Source organism: Drosophila gunungcola, unplaced genomic scaffold (assembly GCF_025200985.1).
Source record: "Drosophila gunungcola strain Sukarami unplaced genomic scaffold, Dgunungcola_SK_2 000001F, whole genome shotgun sequence".
Taxonomy (NCBI): Eukaryota; Metazoa; Arthropoda; class Insecta; order Diptera; family Drosophilidae; genus Drosophila; species Drosophila gunungcola.
In genome coordinates this window covers 13,475,133-13,491,270 of record NW_026453197.1, presented here as the reverse complement: position 1 = coordinate 13,491,270, position 16,138 = coordinate 13,475,133, and the positions used below count along the sequence as shown (strand labels likewise).

General features: G+C 51.2%; 3 protein-coding genes across 5 annotated transcripts; 2 read left to right on the top strand and 1 right to left on the bottom strand.

The window, feature by feature from the left end:
* The first annotated feature begins 399 nt into the window (after window positions 1–399).
* On the top strand, window positions 400–5,183 carry LOC128261482 (zinc finger protein swm). Of its 2 annotated transcripts, none has more exons than XM_052995205.1 (6): window positions 400–522; window positions 840–1,116; window positions 1,183–1,648; window positions 1,708–4,017; window positions 4,132–4,260; window positions 4,327–5,183. In XM_052995205.1, the coding sequence occupies exons 2-6, from the start codon at window positions 1,058–1,060 to the stop codon at window positions 4,549–4,551; spliced, it is 3,189 nt and encodes a 1,062-aa protein (XP_052851165.1). In that variant the 5' UTR covers window positions 400–522; window positions 840–1,057; the 3' UTR covers window positions 4,552–5,183. The 2 variants fall into 2 exon arrangements, with proteins under 2 accessions (XP_052851165.1, XP_052851164.1); XM_052995204.1 differs by having other exon boundaries at window positions 1,705–4,017.
* Window positions 5,184–5,402: 219 nt separating this feature from the next.
* On the top strand, window positions 5,403–9,679 carry LOC128261188 (DNA topoisomerase 3-alpha). The gene is made up of 5 exons (XM_052994739.1): window positions 5,403–5,596; window positions 5,658–6,291; window positions 6,352–6,813; window positions 6,883–9,192; window positions 9,251–9,679. The coding sequence occupies exons 1-5, from the start codon at window positions 5,441–5,443 to the stop codon at window positions 9,421–9,423; spliced, it is 3,735 nt and encodes a 1,244-aa protein (XP_052850699.1). The 5' UTR covers window positions 5,403–5,440; the 3' UTR covers window positions 9,424–9,679.
* A 45-nt stretch (window positions 9,680–9,724) lies between these two features.
* On the bottom strand, window positions 9,725–15,922 carry LOC128261187 (rho guanine nucleotide exchange factor 18). Of its 2 annotated transcripts, none has more exons than XM_052994737.1 (3): window positions 15,534–15,922; window positions 14,678–15,444; window positions 9,725–13,804 (listed from the first exon to the last, which is right to left on the bottom strand). In XM_052994737.1, the coding sequence occupies exons 2-3, from the start codon at window positions 15,378–15,380 to the stop codon at window positions 10,551–10,553; spliced, it is 3,957 nt and encodes a 1,318-aa protein (XP_052850697.1). In that variant the 5' UTR covers window positions 15,381–15,444; window positions 15,534–15,922; the 3' UTR covers window positions 9,725–10,550. The 2 variants fall into 2 exon arrangements, with proteins under 2 accessions (XP_052850697.1, XP_052850698.1); XM_052994738.1 differs by having other exon boundaries at window positions 14,678–15,440.
* Window positions 15,923–16,138: the final 216 nt, after the last annotated feature.

Here is a 16,138-nt window from a genome sequence, read left to right as displayed (position 1 = left end):
AACTTGTAGGCTTGAAACGCCTTTCTAATATCAAGATCCAATTTTGGGTTTGTAAATATTTTAGCATAATTTAACATTGTTTTATTTTGAAGATTTCAAAAATAAAAAATACAAACCCCTATAATAGATAAAATGATACTCGATTTATGTTTTCGACAACTGTTTTTAATTTTATAAATACTATATTATTGTTAACAAGATCAAAAATTTAAGAAAACTTTAGAATTATTTAAGATGGAATAAATAAAATAAAGTACATATATGAATTCAAATAATATATAATTTTTTTATTAATAGTCAAGGTTTTCTTTTAGCTACTTTTAGCATTCGATAGTTGACAGCACTGGTTCGAGGGCATACTCCACGGCTATCGATTATTCTGCCGATATATCGAGTACGCAGCCTAGACTCGTCAAGAAGCAACCTTGCAACAGGAAAAGTGCAGTGAAAATTACAAAAATAACTGTTTAAACTTAAATTTGTTGTACAAATATTATTCATAAGTTATATTTAAGGCTTGAGGTATGTGCCATAAGTGTTTGCGTGGGGAAAAGTGTCCCAAAAATCCATTAAATTTGGGCGCAAAAAACTGGGTGCTGCTGGGGTGTATGTATGTGAGTGCCTGCGTGTCTGTGTGCGTGTGTGTGTGTATGTGCGTTTGGCTGTGTGTGTGCGTCGTGCTCGTACGCAAGCAAAAAGTATCGGGTAGCAAAATCGAGAAACTTTCTTATTGACGATAGCCGAGCGAGAAGAAGAAGCAGCTCAGCGCTGACATTTAATTGAAAGGCAGGAAAAAAATCGACGAAAAGTGAAATAAACGCAGAAATCTCATATTTCAGAGGATCAAGCAGAAGCAAACACGTTAATCGGAACTCAAGAGTGCCCCAAATCTCGGTAGAAACGTCGCCTGAGCGGCAGAGGTCATCTTAAAAATACATTTTCGGGCGTGTGTGCCCCCCGAGCACGATTAACCCCCCACCCAGATTAGCCCAGACCAACGCAAGTAGCCCCCAACCAAAAAGAGAAACACCAACCAGTAGCAACAGCCCGCCTCAGCATGATACTGGAGAATTCGGACAAGCTCAAGGATTGGTTGAGTGTGGTCCTGGAGCCACTGTAAGTTCTGGCCTGCTCCTTTGGAATACCAAGGCAATCCTCTAATTAAAAAATCACCCCTTACAGCTGCGATGCAGACTCTTCGGCCTTGGCGCGCTATGTCATCGCGCTGCTCAAGAAGGACAAATCGGATAAGGACCTCAAGCGGATCATGATCGAGCAGCTGGATGTCTTTCTGTCCGAGGAGACGACGCGCTTCGTGGAGCGCCTCTTCGATGCCATTGCCAGCGAGGAGTACCTGACGGTGCCTGCCGCCCCCCTGATAGCGGCCTCCAGTGCCTCCGCCGCTGAGCTGGATCTCGACCAGGAACTGGCCCTGGCCATTGATGGGGCCCAGGACGATATCGAGGCCGTGCTGGCCGCCGACTCCCCGCCACCGGCACCTAAAGACAATGTGATAACCCCAGATAGCAATCAGGTCAAGCTAGAGCAGGCCAGCCACGATGCCAGGGAAGCCGAGGCGCTGGCCTTCATTAGCCAGGATGCCGGCATTGCCTCGCATACCTCTACAGATGCCAAGCCAGCCTTCGATGTGAGTCTTGCTTGTCCCCCACTGCTAGAACCTGTTCTTATTTCCCCATTTTCCAGCAGCACAAAACCAAAGAGTCCCACAATCCACAGTCCGCCTCCAACTACCAACACCACCATGTGCGCAGTGCCAGTCCACCGGGCAGAAGCAGTGGCGTCAGCGGGACTGGAGGAGGAGGAGGAGTCGGCGGAGCGGGTCTGACGGCGGGCTATGCTGACAAGGAAAACCAGCCACGCGAAAGTCGTCGACGACGCGCATCTCTGCGGTCCCGATCTCGCTCCCGGTCACGTTCCAACGAGCGCGCCTTTCGGCGCTCAAGGTCCCGCGACCGGCGAGTGAACGAACGTGAGAAAACCCAACGCCAGTTCCGAAACAAATCCCCGCCTGGTTCCCAGACCGACAATCGGCACCATGGCCGGCGAAACTTTGATCGTCGGCGCATCGGTGGTAATGCTGATGAACGTCCCCGATTTGGTAACAACAAGAGCCGGCGGTCACACAGCCGATCCATGTCGCCTGACCGAAACGCACGGCGCAACCAGAGTTCCCCGGAGCGACTACAGGCAGCCCAGGCCAATCAGGCTCCCGCTCCAGTAGCAGCGCCTACGCCCGTGGAGCATCCGGCTGCACATCCTCGCCAGCGCTGCCGGGACTTTGACGAGAAGGGCTACTGTGTCAGGGGCGAGACGTGCCCCTGGGACCACGGCATCAACCCGGTGGTGTTCGAGGGCATTAACAACTCGGCCCTGATGATGTCCATGCGAGAGTACAATCCGGATGCGCCCGAGATATGGGCGAGAGGCGGAGGACCACCGCCAGGAGCTGGACAGGGACCAGTTCCCCCGCCAACGCAGCCAGGTCAGACCACTATTAATCCGTTCAGCGGTAATGTGCGACCCAGCACGCTGATGAGCGGATCTGGGCCCAATCCGATGGGCGTTCCCAATCCCGCTGACTACGCGCGCAACCCCGGCGCACCGCCGCAACCCGCCATGATGCCATTCCCTTTCAATCCCACTGCGGTGACCACACCGCTGCAGCGCCAACTGATTCCCATACCGGTGGTCGATGGCGCTCCGTCGGGCGGCGTGGCTGAGGTTGGTAAGCGGCGCTTCGAGCTGGAAGATACGGTGGCCATTGCGGATGTGCCCACCAAACGAAAGGTGCCAATCAACAGTCGCCTTGGCCCGCGGGTTAATCCCAACATGCAGCAACACAACAGCTCGTTGGAGCTGAGGAAAGTGCCGCGAGGATTGAACACCATTGCCCATTTGAACAACCACTTTGCCAAGTTTGGCAAGATCGTCAATATTCAGGTGTCGTACGAGGGCGATCCAGAGGCAGCTATTGTGACGTTCTCCACCCATGCGGAAGCGAATGTGGCCTACAGGAGCACGGAGGCGGTGCTAAATAATAGATTCATCAAGGTCTTCTGGCACAACGACAGCAGCGGAGCGGACGTGGGACAGATGAACCAGATGGGCGGCGGTGGAGGAGGCGCTGGCCGGAAAAACGCTAGCCAGTACCATCTGCACAACGTTCCCGCCGTACCCACGCCCAATGCAGATAGTGCCAAGATCAGCAACGCCAATCCTCTGACCGAGGCGGGGGCGGGCAACATTGGCACACCGGCGGCAGAGCAGGCCAGCACAGCGGCTCCCGCCTCCATGCGTCTCAAGTTGAACACGACGCCAGCGGGCGGGGCGGCTGGAGCAGGTGCTGGTGGAGCCGCAGCAGGTCGTCCCATGAATCCGGCTGCCAATGCCGCCAGCATACGCAAGAAGCAGGAAGAGCAGCAAAAGGCAGTGCACCTGTTGGCCAACGGGCTGCGCAAACGCAAACAGGAATTGCTCCAGAGCTACATGAAGCAGATGAAGACAGCACTGGAATTGGTGGAGCGAATGGACCAGCAGGATGCCCAGAGGGCCCCCACCCTGCAAACAATCAAAGTGCTGCAGATGACAATCGACAAGCTACGCAAGGAAATCCAGGCCGAGCAGGATCAGCTTCAGGCGCAGATCCAGCAGCAACAGCAGCATCAGCAGCCGCCCGTCAAAAAGACCAAGGAGCAGCAGAAGAAGGAGCTGCTGGACATGGAGCTGGAGCTGATTGCCCAGCAGCAGGAGGGCAACGACACCACGGCCATACAGAAGCGACTGGAGGAGCTGCAGCGCAATCTAGGCGTCGGCGGAGGACCAGCCGCGAACAACAGCAAGTCGGCCCACTTTGCGGCAGCTTCCGGGGCAGCCGGTGGAGGACGCAAGCGTCCGAATCTGCCGGAGGGACCCACGCGCGTCGATAGGCGACCAAAGGCTATTGTGGTCACTGGCTTTGCGGCCGAAGAGGCTGACTTTGTCCTGGGGCACTTTAAGGTGAGTTATCCGCAGATATTGGTTGATTCAATCTCATATTGTTTAGCTTTACAGACTTAAATCTATTATTGAGTATAAGTGATTAACAAACAATTATTCTGCTGTATTTCACAGAACTTTGGCGAGATTTCCAAGCATGATGTAGACCGTGAGATTCCACAGTTAATACTCTCCTATGCGACCCGCCTCAATGCCGAACAAGCCGTGCTCCGGGGCAAAATGTACAAAGACAAGCGCCTGCAGGTGAGTGGAACACAAATAATGCCTTCCGCATAAGGCATTTTAGTAATTGTCGATATGCCACCTCAGATTTCGTGGGCGCCCGTGGTGACACCCGCACCGGTTCCGATGGCGGCACCGGCTGAGAAGACCAACACACCAGCTGCCATGGCCGCCAGCCTAGAGAACCCCAAACAGTTGATCCAGTCCGTCAGCGAGAGCGAGAGTCTGTTGGGCAGCGACACGCTGCCGGAGCTACGTTTGGAGGATGAGGAGGAGGACGAGGAGTCCGAGGATCGTTCCTGGCGTCGTTGATGCACTGCCCTGCGCTGCTGAGGCGGCCGGGGAAGCTCCGAGTGGCTCACAAGTGTTAGGAAACCCTTAACATGTATTTGTTGTTATTCTATATCTAATTGCGGAGTGTGCGGCAGTGCCGGAAAAAGAGGAGGATCACAACGAAGCACTCTGCACACTTTCGGCATAATTAAACGCTCTAAATATTACTAATATTTTACTGAACATAAGTTATGAATCGCATACAAATACGAATGAGTTTAGCTAGGCCTAAGTCCGAATTAACAACACTGAAAACTACAACTTCAAAAGCGAAATGCAACCAACTCCACGGCTCGATGCGAAACGGCGCCAGGCTAAAAACATTGGTTAAAGATCGTGAACTACCTTTGTATTTACACATTTTTCACTCTATCCTTTTCTTACATACAAATATATATATATGCAGATATATAATTGTTAAGATTTTATGTTGAGTTAAAACGATAAAACACTAAAAGAAACAAAAAAATTGCAAAAGAAAAAGTCTTCAAAAACAAGCGCAATGAAAAGAAAAAGAAAAAAATCGTAGCAACGTGAATGCAAAACAGCAAGTTATATAGAGAGATATAATAAATAAAATAAATAGTTTCGTATTTCAGGAGAAATAAAAAGTGTTTTTTGGGTGGGATAGAGGAATTATTTTAAAATCTAAAATTTATTATCATTCAGAAGATGAGAGTTGAATGCACATTTTGGAAAATCCCTCTTTTTCTACGGTGCAACCAGCATCAATTTATTCAGAGGGAAATAGTCGCGTTGCCAACTAATACAACACAATAATATAACCAATCGATACATTTATCGATATTTCATCTTTACGTATGGCGCGACTAGATGTTTGTTTTTTTTTTGTTGCGAATTTCTTTGAATGATAGCTGCCTTAAAATGTTTTCGCCCCGTTCTTGCCGCACACAGATTGTTCTGCGCTAATCCCGGCAAGGAGATGAAGTTCCTCAACGTGGCGGAGAAGAACGATGCCGCTAAAACGATTGCCGGCTTGCTTTCCAATGGCGCCGCTCGGAGGGTATGGAATTTAACCAGAAATGTAGGATAAAACCATAACTTTCATGATTCCACGCCCACAGCGTGAGGGCTACTCAGTGTACAACAAAGTGTATGACTTCGAGGCACCTGTGCGCGGTCAGAATGCCAAAATGGTGATGACCTCCGTATCCGGTCACCTGATGCAACTGGAGTTCATGGTGTCCTTCAAGAACTGGCGAACAGTGGATCCAAGCGCCCTGTTCGATGCTCCGGTGAAGAAGACCGTGGGCGGGGACTACGAGCCTATCAAACGGACTTTGGAGCGGGAGGTGCGCGGCTGCCAGGGATTGATTGTGTGGACGGATTGCGATCGCGAGGGTGAAAACATAGGCTACGAAATCATCAACGTGTGCCGGGCCATTAAGCCAAACCTCACGGTCTACCGCGCCAGTTTCTCGGAGATCACCTCGGTGGCGGTGCGACGGGCACTCCAACAACTGGGCCAGCCGGACAAGAGGCAGAGCGATGCGGTGGATGTGCGCACGGAACTGGATCTACGCACGGGAGCCGCCATCACACGGTTCCAGACCATGCGCCTGCAGCGACTGTTTCCCGAGAAGATCGCCGACAAGCTCATCTCGTACGGTAGCTGTCAAATTCCCACCCTAGGATTTGTTGCCGAGCGCTACAAGGAGGTGGAGGCCTTTGTTTCGGAGCCCTTTTGGAAGATTAAGGGTAAGAAGGAGGGGATTACCAATTGAAGGGTTAAGGTAAACACTTTATATTCCCTTGTAGTTCTGCACACCATTGATGACCTTACGGTGGAGTTCAATTGGGCCCGAAACCGTCTCTTCGACAAGGAAGCCTGTGAGAACCACCTGCTACTCTGCCTGGCCGAGCCAGCGCCTCGGGCGCTTGTCGAGAGCGTTACGGTGAAGCCCAAACACAAATGGCGACCCACTCCACTGGACACCGTAGAAATGGAAAAGCTCGGCTCAAGGAAACTCAAGCTTTCGGCCAAGGAGACGATGACCATTGCGGAGAAACTGTATAGCAAGGGTTTCATCAGCTATCCGCGCACGGAAACCAATCAGTTCTCCAAGGAGTTTGAGCTGGCGCCACTTGTTGAGATGCAAACGGGTCACCGCGACTGGGGAGCCTTTGCTCAGCGCGTAGTGGAGTGGGGCCCAAATCCCCGCAACGGCAATAAGTCGGATCAGGCGCATCCCCCCATTCATCCCACTAAGATGGCGGACAGTGAGTGAATTTTTTACTTTCTCTTGCACTGCAAGGTCTTAATTGCTAATTTGCTAATTTCTCCTGCAGATTTGCAGGGAAACGAGGCTCGAGTCTACGAACTAGTAGTCCGACATTTCCTCGCCTGCGTCAGCAAGGATGCCGTTGGCTCCGAAACCCTTGTCCACATTGACATTGCCGGCGAGAAGTTCACGGCCAGCGGTTTGGTCATTCATGAGCGCAACTACCTGGACGTTTATGTGTATGACAAGTGGAGCGCCAAGCAGATCCATCACTATGAGAACGGGCAGCGCTTCGAGCCCAGTGAGGTGTCTCTCCACGAAGGAGCCACCACGGCCCCGCCCTTGCTGACCGAAGCGGATCTGATTGCACTCATGGAGAAGCACGGAATCGGCACGGATGCCACACACGCTGAGCACATAAACACGATAAAGGAGCGTGGCTATATCGGGGTGCTGGACAAGGGCTTCTTGGTGCCTGGCGTCATAGGAATGGGTCTTTATGAGGGCTACGATGCCATGGAACTGGCTCTGGCCAAGCCCATGCTGCGGGCGGAGTTTGAATCGGACCTGAAACTAATTTGCCAGGGACAGAAAGATCCAAAGGCTGTGCTCACCGAACAGATAGCCAAGTACAAACAGTCCTACCGCCAGATCACCGAGAAGATCACCGCCATGGATGCCAAGATAGCGGCTCGCATCAATGAGACGCCTGCTGCTGCTGATCCTTCGGGATCAGATGCTAACGGCCAGAGCCAAGCCACATTGCAGACGCTCTTCCAGTGCCCAAAGTGCGATCAGGCACCGCTCGCGCTGAAGGCCAAGAAGAACCAGCAAGGCTGGTTCATAGGCTGCACCAACTTTCCCGACTGCAAGAACGTGGTCTGGATCCCAGCCGAATGCAAGGATGTGTCCGTGCTGGACGAGTGTTGTCCCACCTGCGGAGCTGGCCACCGAATGCTAAAGTTCCGCCTGAGCACGCCCTACTATCGCGGAGTGTTTAACTCGCCACACGGCTGGTACAAGACCTGCCTGCCCTGCGATAATCTCTTTCGCACCACCTTCAACATCAACTTGGATTCGGTGAAGAGAGTGGGCGGCATTGTGGGCGAGGCGAGAGGTGGAGGCTGGGGTCCTGGGCCAGGACCAGGAGGAGGTGGTGGCGGCTCAGGAGGAGGAGGTGGTGGCGGTTCTGGAGGAGGAAGCGGTGGCGGTTCAGGTGGAGGAGGTACCGGCTCTGGAGGATGGGGCAGTGGCGGAGGTCTTGGAAATCCCTCAGCACCAAAGGGCAATAAACCTGGCAACGGACCGAAAAAACCAGCAGCCAAGAAACCACCAAGTGAACCCAAGCCGAAAAAGGCTCCGAAGGCCACTGCCAAAAAAGACCCAAGCAGCAAATCTTCGGGCAGCATTCGCAGCTTCTTTACCAGTGCAGCCTCTACAAATTCACCCAACAGCGCAATGGATGGATTCTTCGATAGTAATGATGGCTTTGAAGAAGCCATGTTGGCTGCGGCCGACTCCGTGGAATCAGACAAAGCCCAATCGAGAACTTCCAACATGGTGCCACTGGATGATGACATTGCAGCCGCCTTTGCTGCGGACGATGATGCTGAGTTTGAGGCTTTGGTGAACGGAGGAAATACCCAGGGTAGCTTCCATCAGGACGAAAACTTGGACATGAGTCTTTCGGAATGGATGCACGAGCAGGACAGAGCAGAGGAGAGGCCCATGACGTGGGGAAGTCGGGGACGGACAGCTTTTGTCTCAGCTTGTCCCACTCCTCCCCCGAAACCAGCAGCTAAAAGAGCCAGGTGGGACAATGACGAATGGGATACTCCACCCACATCATCTGGCGAGCCGGAAACAGTGCTGTGCTCCGGATGCCAGCAGCCAGCTCGCCAGCGCACCGTGCGTAAGGATGGACCCAACCAGGGCAGGCACTTCTACAAGTGCCCCAAATCGGATGAGTGCAACTTCTTTCAGTGGGCCGATGAGCCAGCATCATCCTCATCGAGGAGCGGTACTTCGTTTGGCAGTGCTGCCCAGACTGCAACCAGTACCTCCTCTTGGGGCAGCAATCGCGTGGCCACCCTGCCCAGCATTCAACAGAACCGCTCCCAGCATGGCCAATCGTCCATGCGATCCAACTCCAGCAGCACTGTCACCATAACTCAGACGAAAACGAAAAAGCAGGAGAGGAACGCCAAGACCTCGAATCCAGACGATGGCGAGGAGGTGATGTGCACCTGCGGTCAAGTGGCAAGCAGGCTGACCGTGCGGAAGGACGGACCCAATCAGGGAAGACCATTTTTCTCCTGTCCCACAAGGGAAAAGTCCTGCGGCTTCTTTAAATGGGGCGATGAAGACCAAAATCAAGGTGAGATTGGTTCAGAATATCATGAAAATGTCACTTAAATATATAATATTTTTGCCAGGTGCCAGCAGCAGTTCCAGTTCTGCTTGGGGATCATCTAATCGGAATGCAGCCGGACGCAGTCAACCCACTGCTGCCACAACCGATGGACCAAAATCCCGTCGCTGTGGTCTCTGTCGTCAGGAGGGACACACCAGAAACAAGTGTCCGCGCAAGAATGACTTTGATATGTAGTCGCAGTACAAACCAAGTGCCACAGAAAAGATTTTTAAGGAACATACAGATATGTATTTTTATGTACATTGTATATAACGTTATTAATACAGTTGTTTTTTAAAAAGTATATTGAGTTTGGCAGAAAGCTGTAAAAAATTAATTTTAAAATATTTTCATTTTTATTTTAAACCAATATGATGTTAAGTTTCCACATTTTGAGATGATTTTGTTAAACCCGCAACAGAAAATAAACATTTGTCAACTGAATATCAAATTATATATTACCTCATTCCCATTAAATTTGATACAAAACCACTAGTTTTTATAATTTTAAACATTTATTGGAGCGAGCTTAAATTATTGCATAGATGAGAAGGATTAGGATCAGTTTCAAGTGTCCTCCCAATTTAAAAACACTTACAGTGAGGAACGAAAATGTTAAATACAAACAGTTATTTAAACGTATGTACAACGTGTATAAACTACACAGCAAAAAGCTTGTATAATGTTATTAAGTCGCAGCTTGAAAATCAAAGAAACAGGTTCAAAATGAAATGTCATTATTCGCGATTACATATATATATATAAACATATATATTGGGTATACAAGTGCCTTAATCTAATTTGGATAAACGCTTCACACATATCGTTTTGGCTATATCATAAATATTTAATAGGTTTCTTTTATTGGAAGAAGTAAAATTCGTTAGAAAACATTCAATTCTTATTGTATTTTGTTTTTCTCATTTGTCTGAAGTTAAATTCCTTTAAAATATATATAAATAATTGTAAATAAATAATTGTTTAAAATAAATTACTGAACAGTTTGAGATGCATTGGATTGGTAGCGAGTCTGTGAAAAATACCATTAAGTACAGTACGTTTGCTTAAGTTAGGGATAAAAATATAAAGATAAATATATGCGATGTTGAGCCTAAATGGGGCAGTATGAAAATATGCATTGTAAAGAGTCTGGAATGCTTTAGGTATAGTTCAACAGGTAATTCCTGTTTTTGATGTTTCCAAAAGTTTCAGGTCTGCGGCTTTGTTTTAGCAAAGAGAGGATCGGAATGGAATGGGAAACCGGACCAGCTTGGTTTCAAATGGTTCAACATTTAGATTTCAACTTCCGGCGTGAACTGGCGTCAGAAGTAGATCTCCTCCTCCTCGGGCTTGGCTCGAGGCGCTGTGCCAGTGGCAACTGGCATTGCCGTCCTTGCCAATCCCGTCCTGCTGCTCGTCGGCGTCCGTGAATAGTGAACGGCGGCGGCGGATTCTGTCCGTGACACTAAGGCCGGAGTGGGAGTATGAGTGGCCGTGGCCGTTGTCGTTGTTTGCTGAATGATCGCCGGCGAGCTGCCTGTTCGCGAGTGCTGCGGCACAATGCCCGTGGGCGTCGTTGTACAGTTGGAGGGCGTGGCCATGCGCCGGTCAGCCAACTTGAAGGGGAACATCTGCTGCACACTGGCCGCCGAGGTGTAGGGCGTCGGGGAGGCGCTATTAAAGCTGGCGGACTTGTCCACGCGGGAGCTGGAACTGCCAACGGACGAGAGCGAGGAGAGCTTCATGGGCAGCTTCTGCTTGACCAAGGTGGCGTTGGCTTTGGGTGCATTGTTGGCACTGAGCAGGTGCACCGGCGGTGTCTTGCAGCTGGAGGGGCCGCTCAGCCACTTCTCCTTGCGTCGGTCCACGGTGCCGGCCACGCTGGGCGTGCTGCTGCTGCTGCCCGCCACTCCACTCAGTCCATTGTCCGTCTCATGGTTGTCGTCCAGCATGAGAGCATGCGGCGGCGGATGATTGCTGGTAACGACTGGGGGCAGCGGAGTGCTGGGCGAGAGCAACAGGCCCTGGCTGGAAAGCAGTTCCATCTTGCGGTACAGCTGTTCGCGCTGCTGACGCACATCCTCCTGCTCGGCCTTGATCTGCTGTTGCAGCTGCAGCTGCTGGGCCCGCAGCTCGGCCAGCTCCTCCTGCTGCTGCTTCTGCTGGCGCTGCCAGGCCGTCTTCTCCTCCTGCTGCTTGTCCTGCAGGTTGCGCAACTCCTCCAGCTGATCCTTGTGCGTGTACGCACTGGAGCGGGGACTCTCCCGGTAGAGGGCCAGCTGCAGTTGCAGGCTGTGGATGGTGGTCATCTGCTGCGAGATGATGCAGAGCAGCGTCTGCAGATGGTGCGACACCTGCAGCACGGCATAGTTATTCTCCAGCGGCTGCTCGGCCACCGAACTGGCTCCGCTCTTGGGCTCCCGCTTCTCCTCCAGCTCCTGGAGTCGTGGCGTGAGTACCAACTTGGAGGCCAGCTTGCCGCGTTTCTCGTCGAAGCCGGCAAAGGTCTCCGCCCGCTTGGGCAGCGTGGGCGAGGCGTACTGCTCGCTCTGCTTCTCGCCCACGCTGCTGAGGGTTCTGGACACCGGCAGACCCGTGGCCGCCGAGTAGATGGTGGACGCCAGCTGGCTGATGTCCTGCACCGTGTTGAGCACCCGGCGCCACAGCTCAGCCGTGTCGCAGTCGGCGCTAACGAGATCCTTGTAGGAGCCGAAGGCGGCCAGAAAGTTGGCCGCACTGCCATTCGAACTGGCGCCGGGCACATCTCCAAAGGGCTGCTGCTCCTTGAGCAGATTGAGCTGCAGCATCAGCTTCTCCTCCAGCAGCAGGGCCTGTTCGATGTCCTTCTGCCGCATCTTCTCGATGGTCTCCCGCTTGTTGACGCCAATGCGCAGCTTCTCCTCGGCCGTCAGGTCCTCCGCCTCGATGATGTCCGTGGCCGGGCAGTCGAGCACGGCCTGTCGGATGGTCTGGATCCAGGTGTTCTTGTCCTTGGGCGTCTGCACCTTCAGCTCGTACATCTCGGGGAAGTCCGGATTGGAGCTGATGATGTATATGCCACGCGACTCGGTGCCCGCCTTTTCGCGGATGAGCAGCTTCTGGAGCGGCACGACTCCCGCCTTGTGCTCCGGCGTAAAGAATGAGTACTTGTTGTGGCCAGAGTTCTCGCTGAGAAAGCACAGGCAGTCGGTGAGCACAACGACCAGGACGAGCTGTGTCTTGGCCCTGCCCTGCATTAGCGTGGCCAATCCATCAAACTTCAGACGCCGTCGCGACTCCACGCCAAGTTCGAACTTGCGAAACGGTTTGTTCTTGAAGATGGCAAACGATTTGGCATCCACGCGACCATAGATCTCCAGCTGGCGTTCGCGCAACTCCTTCTCCGCCACACACGCGTCCACATCGACCAGCAGCGACTTCACCAAATTGAGGGCATGCTGCAGCTTGTCCGTCTCCAGCTTGTTGTCCCTGGCGCTCTTCAGCAGCGGCTCGATCAGCAGGGGATATTTGGTGAGGCGCTGCGTCACAAACAAGATGCACTCGGGTATGCCCTTCTTCTTGAGCAACGGATTCTGCAGACAGTGCTTGTACCACTCGGCGAAGCTCGGCTCGGTCAGGCAGAGCTTGAACTGATCCAGGGCGCTGCGGTGGTTGGCGCAGAACTCGCCGTAGGCCAAGCGCAGGCACTGGGCCTGCTCCAGCGAGAAGAAGTTGAGCAGGATGTCGGCAATGCTGTCCACCATGGGCTGTTCGCGCTGCTTGAGCCGCAGTTGCCGCAGGAAGCAGGTGTGCATGTCGGTGAGCTGCTGCAGGCGCGGAAACATGCTGTTCAGGTTGAGCGATGGAAAGTGCCGCTCCAGACTCTCCACGAACACCTTCTGCATGACGATCAGGGTCTGGCAGTGGTGCTTTTCGGTCATGATGAACTCATAGATGTGCTCCTGCCGCTTGATTTGCAGCTCCTTGAGCGTCTTGAGCAACTCCCTGGGCACATTGGGAGTCCAGGAGTCGTGCTCCTTGAGCACGATGCCCAGTGTGGGATCGGCGCCCAAATCCTGCGCCTCAATGAGCGGCTCGTTGAGGAACTGCAGTTCGGAACGTATCAGCGGCTGATCCTCTGGGTTGCTGTACGCACTGGCATCCGGCCCGTCGTAAAAGTCCTGGCCCGCCGCCATCTTCTTCACCTTGCACTCCAGGTGGTGCTCCTTGATCTGCGCCAGTGTTATGGCCGCTCCGCACACGTCACAAGCACTGAGTTGTCCGCCCACCAAAGACTTCGTCTTCGCCTTGGGCTTCTTCTTGCGGAAGAAGAGGGAACCGCGCTTGGGACGCTTCTCTACGTTGTCGTAGACCTCGATCTTTGCGTGGGCCCGCAGCAGACTTTGGTTCTCATCCTCGCTGTCCGTGAGGTGGCGGGCGATCGCCTTGATGTCCTCCTTGGCGATGATCGAGCTTGTCGATATGCTCTTCTGCAGCGGTATCCGGCTGATAATTTCCGTGGCCAGGCTGCGTTTCGCTGCAATCCTCTCAAAGTCACGGGCCAGCTCCGCCTCGTTTAGGGAGTGGGTGGAAATACCTGGAGCGACGGAAGTTAGAGACTCTGTTAGCAATTACTAATCGTTGGGGTTTCTATTCGCATGGTCGGAGCTACCAATGCCGAAGTTCTACAGGTGCTCCCAGATAAGGGGCTTTTGAGGAATTTCTTATCAAAATCGAAACTAACTTGGTAACAGCCCCTACACTTTGGTTCAGAGGCATATCTATTTCAAGAAAACCATTGGTAGTGGTTACTTTTTGAATGATTATCTTATATTAATATGGATCTATTGAAATCAAGTCTGTCATGCACTATTTAATTTAGTTCTTCTACAAAACCCGTTAATAAAATTATGTAGGGGATTTGCAATACCTCTGAGGTATGGAACAAATATTTTCAGATTTTATAATTACTTTTTCACCTATATAGCTCTCATAAAAAACCAACCCACCAGGGGTATAAAGATAACAAACAGCTACAGTACTATTTCAAATTGGTTATTTCATTCATTGCAGGCTAACATTCCACTTAAACCTTTTTACTTATTTTTAAACAAACGATTTCGATCAAAAATGTCGGGAGTGTATCTGGTAAGTTTTCCGATTCGGAGAATTAGATTATTTAGCTTGGTTATACATTTTACAATTTTCGATCATTAAAAAATATATGGCAACTATAACTGAAGTTTTATAAAAAAATCAGCAATGTTCCAAAAATGTAGCTTTCTACATTTCTAATTTATTTCTAGATTTCTTTTTGTAATTATACAGACAGGATTTGTATAACCTTAGAGATGATAGTTGATATTGTAGATCCTATTTTTAAACTAATCTAGTAGGCATCAAAATATCTAAACTACCGGCTAACCCACTAGTAAAACCCACCAACACATCCTTAGCGTACGATATTTACCTCCAGTGCTGTTTCTGGCCGACCTTCGTCGCTGTTCGGTGACACGGATGGTCTCCTGCTCCTCGCTGTCCAGGCTGGACAGACTCACGCTCTTGTTGGTGCAGTCGCCCCCGGCACTGGTGTCGTCCACCGCTGTCCAGGACTTCCTGCGATCCGTGTGCAGGAGCAGGCACTGCTGCGGCGCCGTCGACGTCCACATGGCGTAGTTGGCGCCACCGGAAACGGGTCCCGTTCCCGCGCCCGTGAGATCGGGCAGCGAGGTGCTCAATATAGCTGCGCTGAGCAGGCCATGATTAACCAAGTTGCCATCCTGCACGTGCTGGCTGGCGGAGGAGGAGTTCTTCATTTGGACGACCGTTTCCCGGATATTTTGCAGCTGGCTGAGTGTGTCCTCAAAGATGTTGAGGTACTTGGAGGCCACGGCCGGACTGTGTGGCGTTACATTGATGGTGGGTATCATGTTGTTGTTTATAACGCTGGCAGGAGTGGATGTGGGAGCGGGAACAGGAGCAGGAGGAGCTGCAGCGGGCGCAGGAGCGGGAGCAGGTGCGTTTATCACGGGTATGCAGTAGTTCTGACTTTCGATGGAGGCACTCCGGGTGGCAGAGCCACCATTGACCAACGCTTCCGAGGATTCGCAGCAGTTGGAGTTCAGGAAATCGGTGACCACATCATTGTCGCTATCATCGCCCGTGTTGTCCATAATAGGGCTACCGATTTTCTTTGACCGAAATCCCTTTGTTTAGCTGGCTATTTTTTACAGCTGGCTGCCTAGAAAAAGAAAGTTTTAGTATACAACGCACACACACGCGGCCACAGCGGTATACGTATGTATGTATAGCACTTGTGTATGCACTTGCCTCTTTGCTATTTATTGATTTTCCCGCCACCCCCCGAAAACACCTTGTTGCGCGGGTTAAATTGTTGCGCCTTTTTTGAAGGACGTCACTTGTCCTTGCACCAACAACAACAACAACTACAACATCCGAGCAGTAAAAACAGCAGCGACAACAACAACACACAGCAGCTAAAGTGGCAACAACAACAGCAACAGCAGTGCGTGGGCGACAGGTAAATAGCAATTTAGAACGTTAATTAAATAAAAACTAAACTGCGGGCGGGGAGAGAGCACTTTCCGTTGCACTTAATCGATAAAAACTAAAAAGAATCTTAAGCTAGTGAGATTTTTGCCAGCGTTTTAAAATTTAAATGCGATTTGGGTAGTGCTGGAATGTTTATACGATACTATCGCTGGTTCTACAAATTTGGCAACATCGATGTTTTCCCCTGCAAGCATCGATTACTTTGACTGAACCACTAAGCGTATTAATCGAATAGCATCGGTCAGTGGTGTAAAGTGCAAGTGAACCTGCGGCACTGATCAACACTGTTTTATATTTGAATTTGAATTTAAATATCTATAGTTTCTATGACAAAGTTTCGGTTACTATTAGTTTGTAA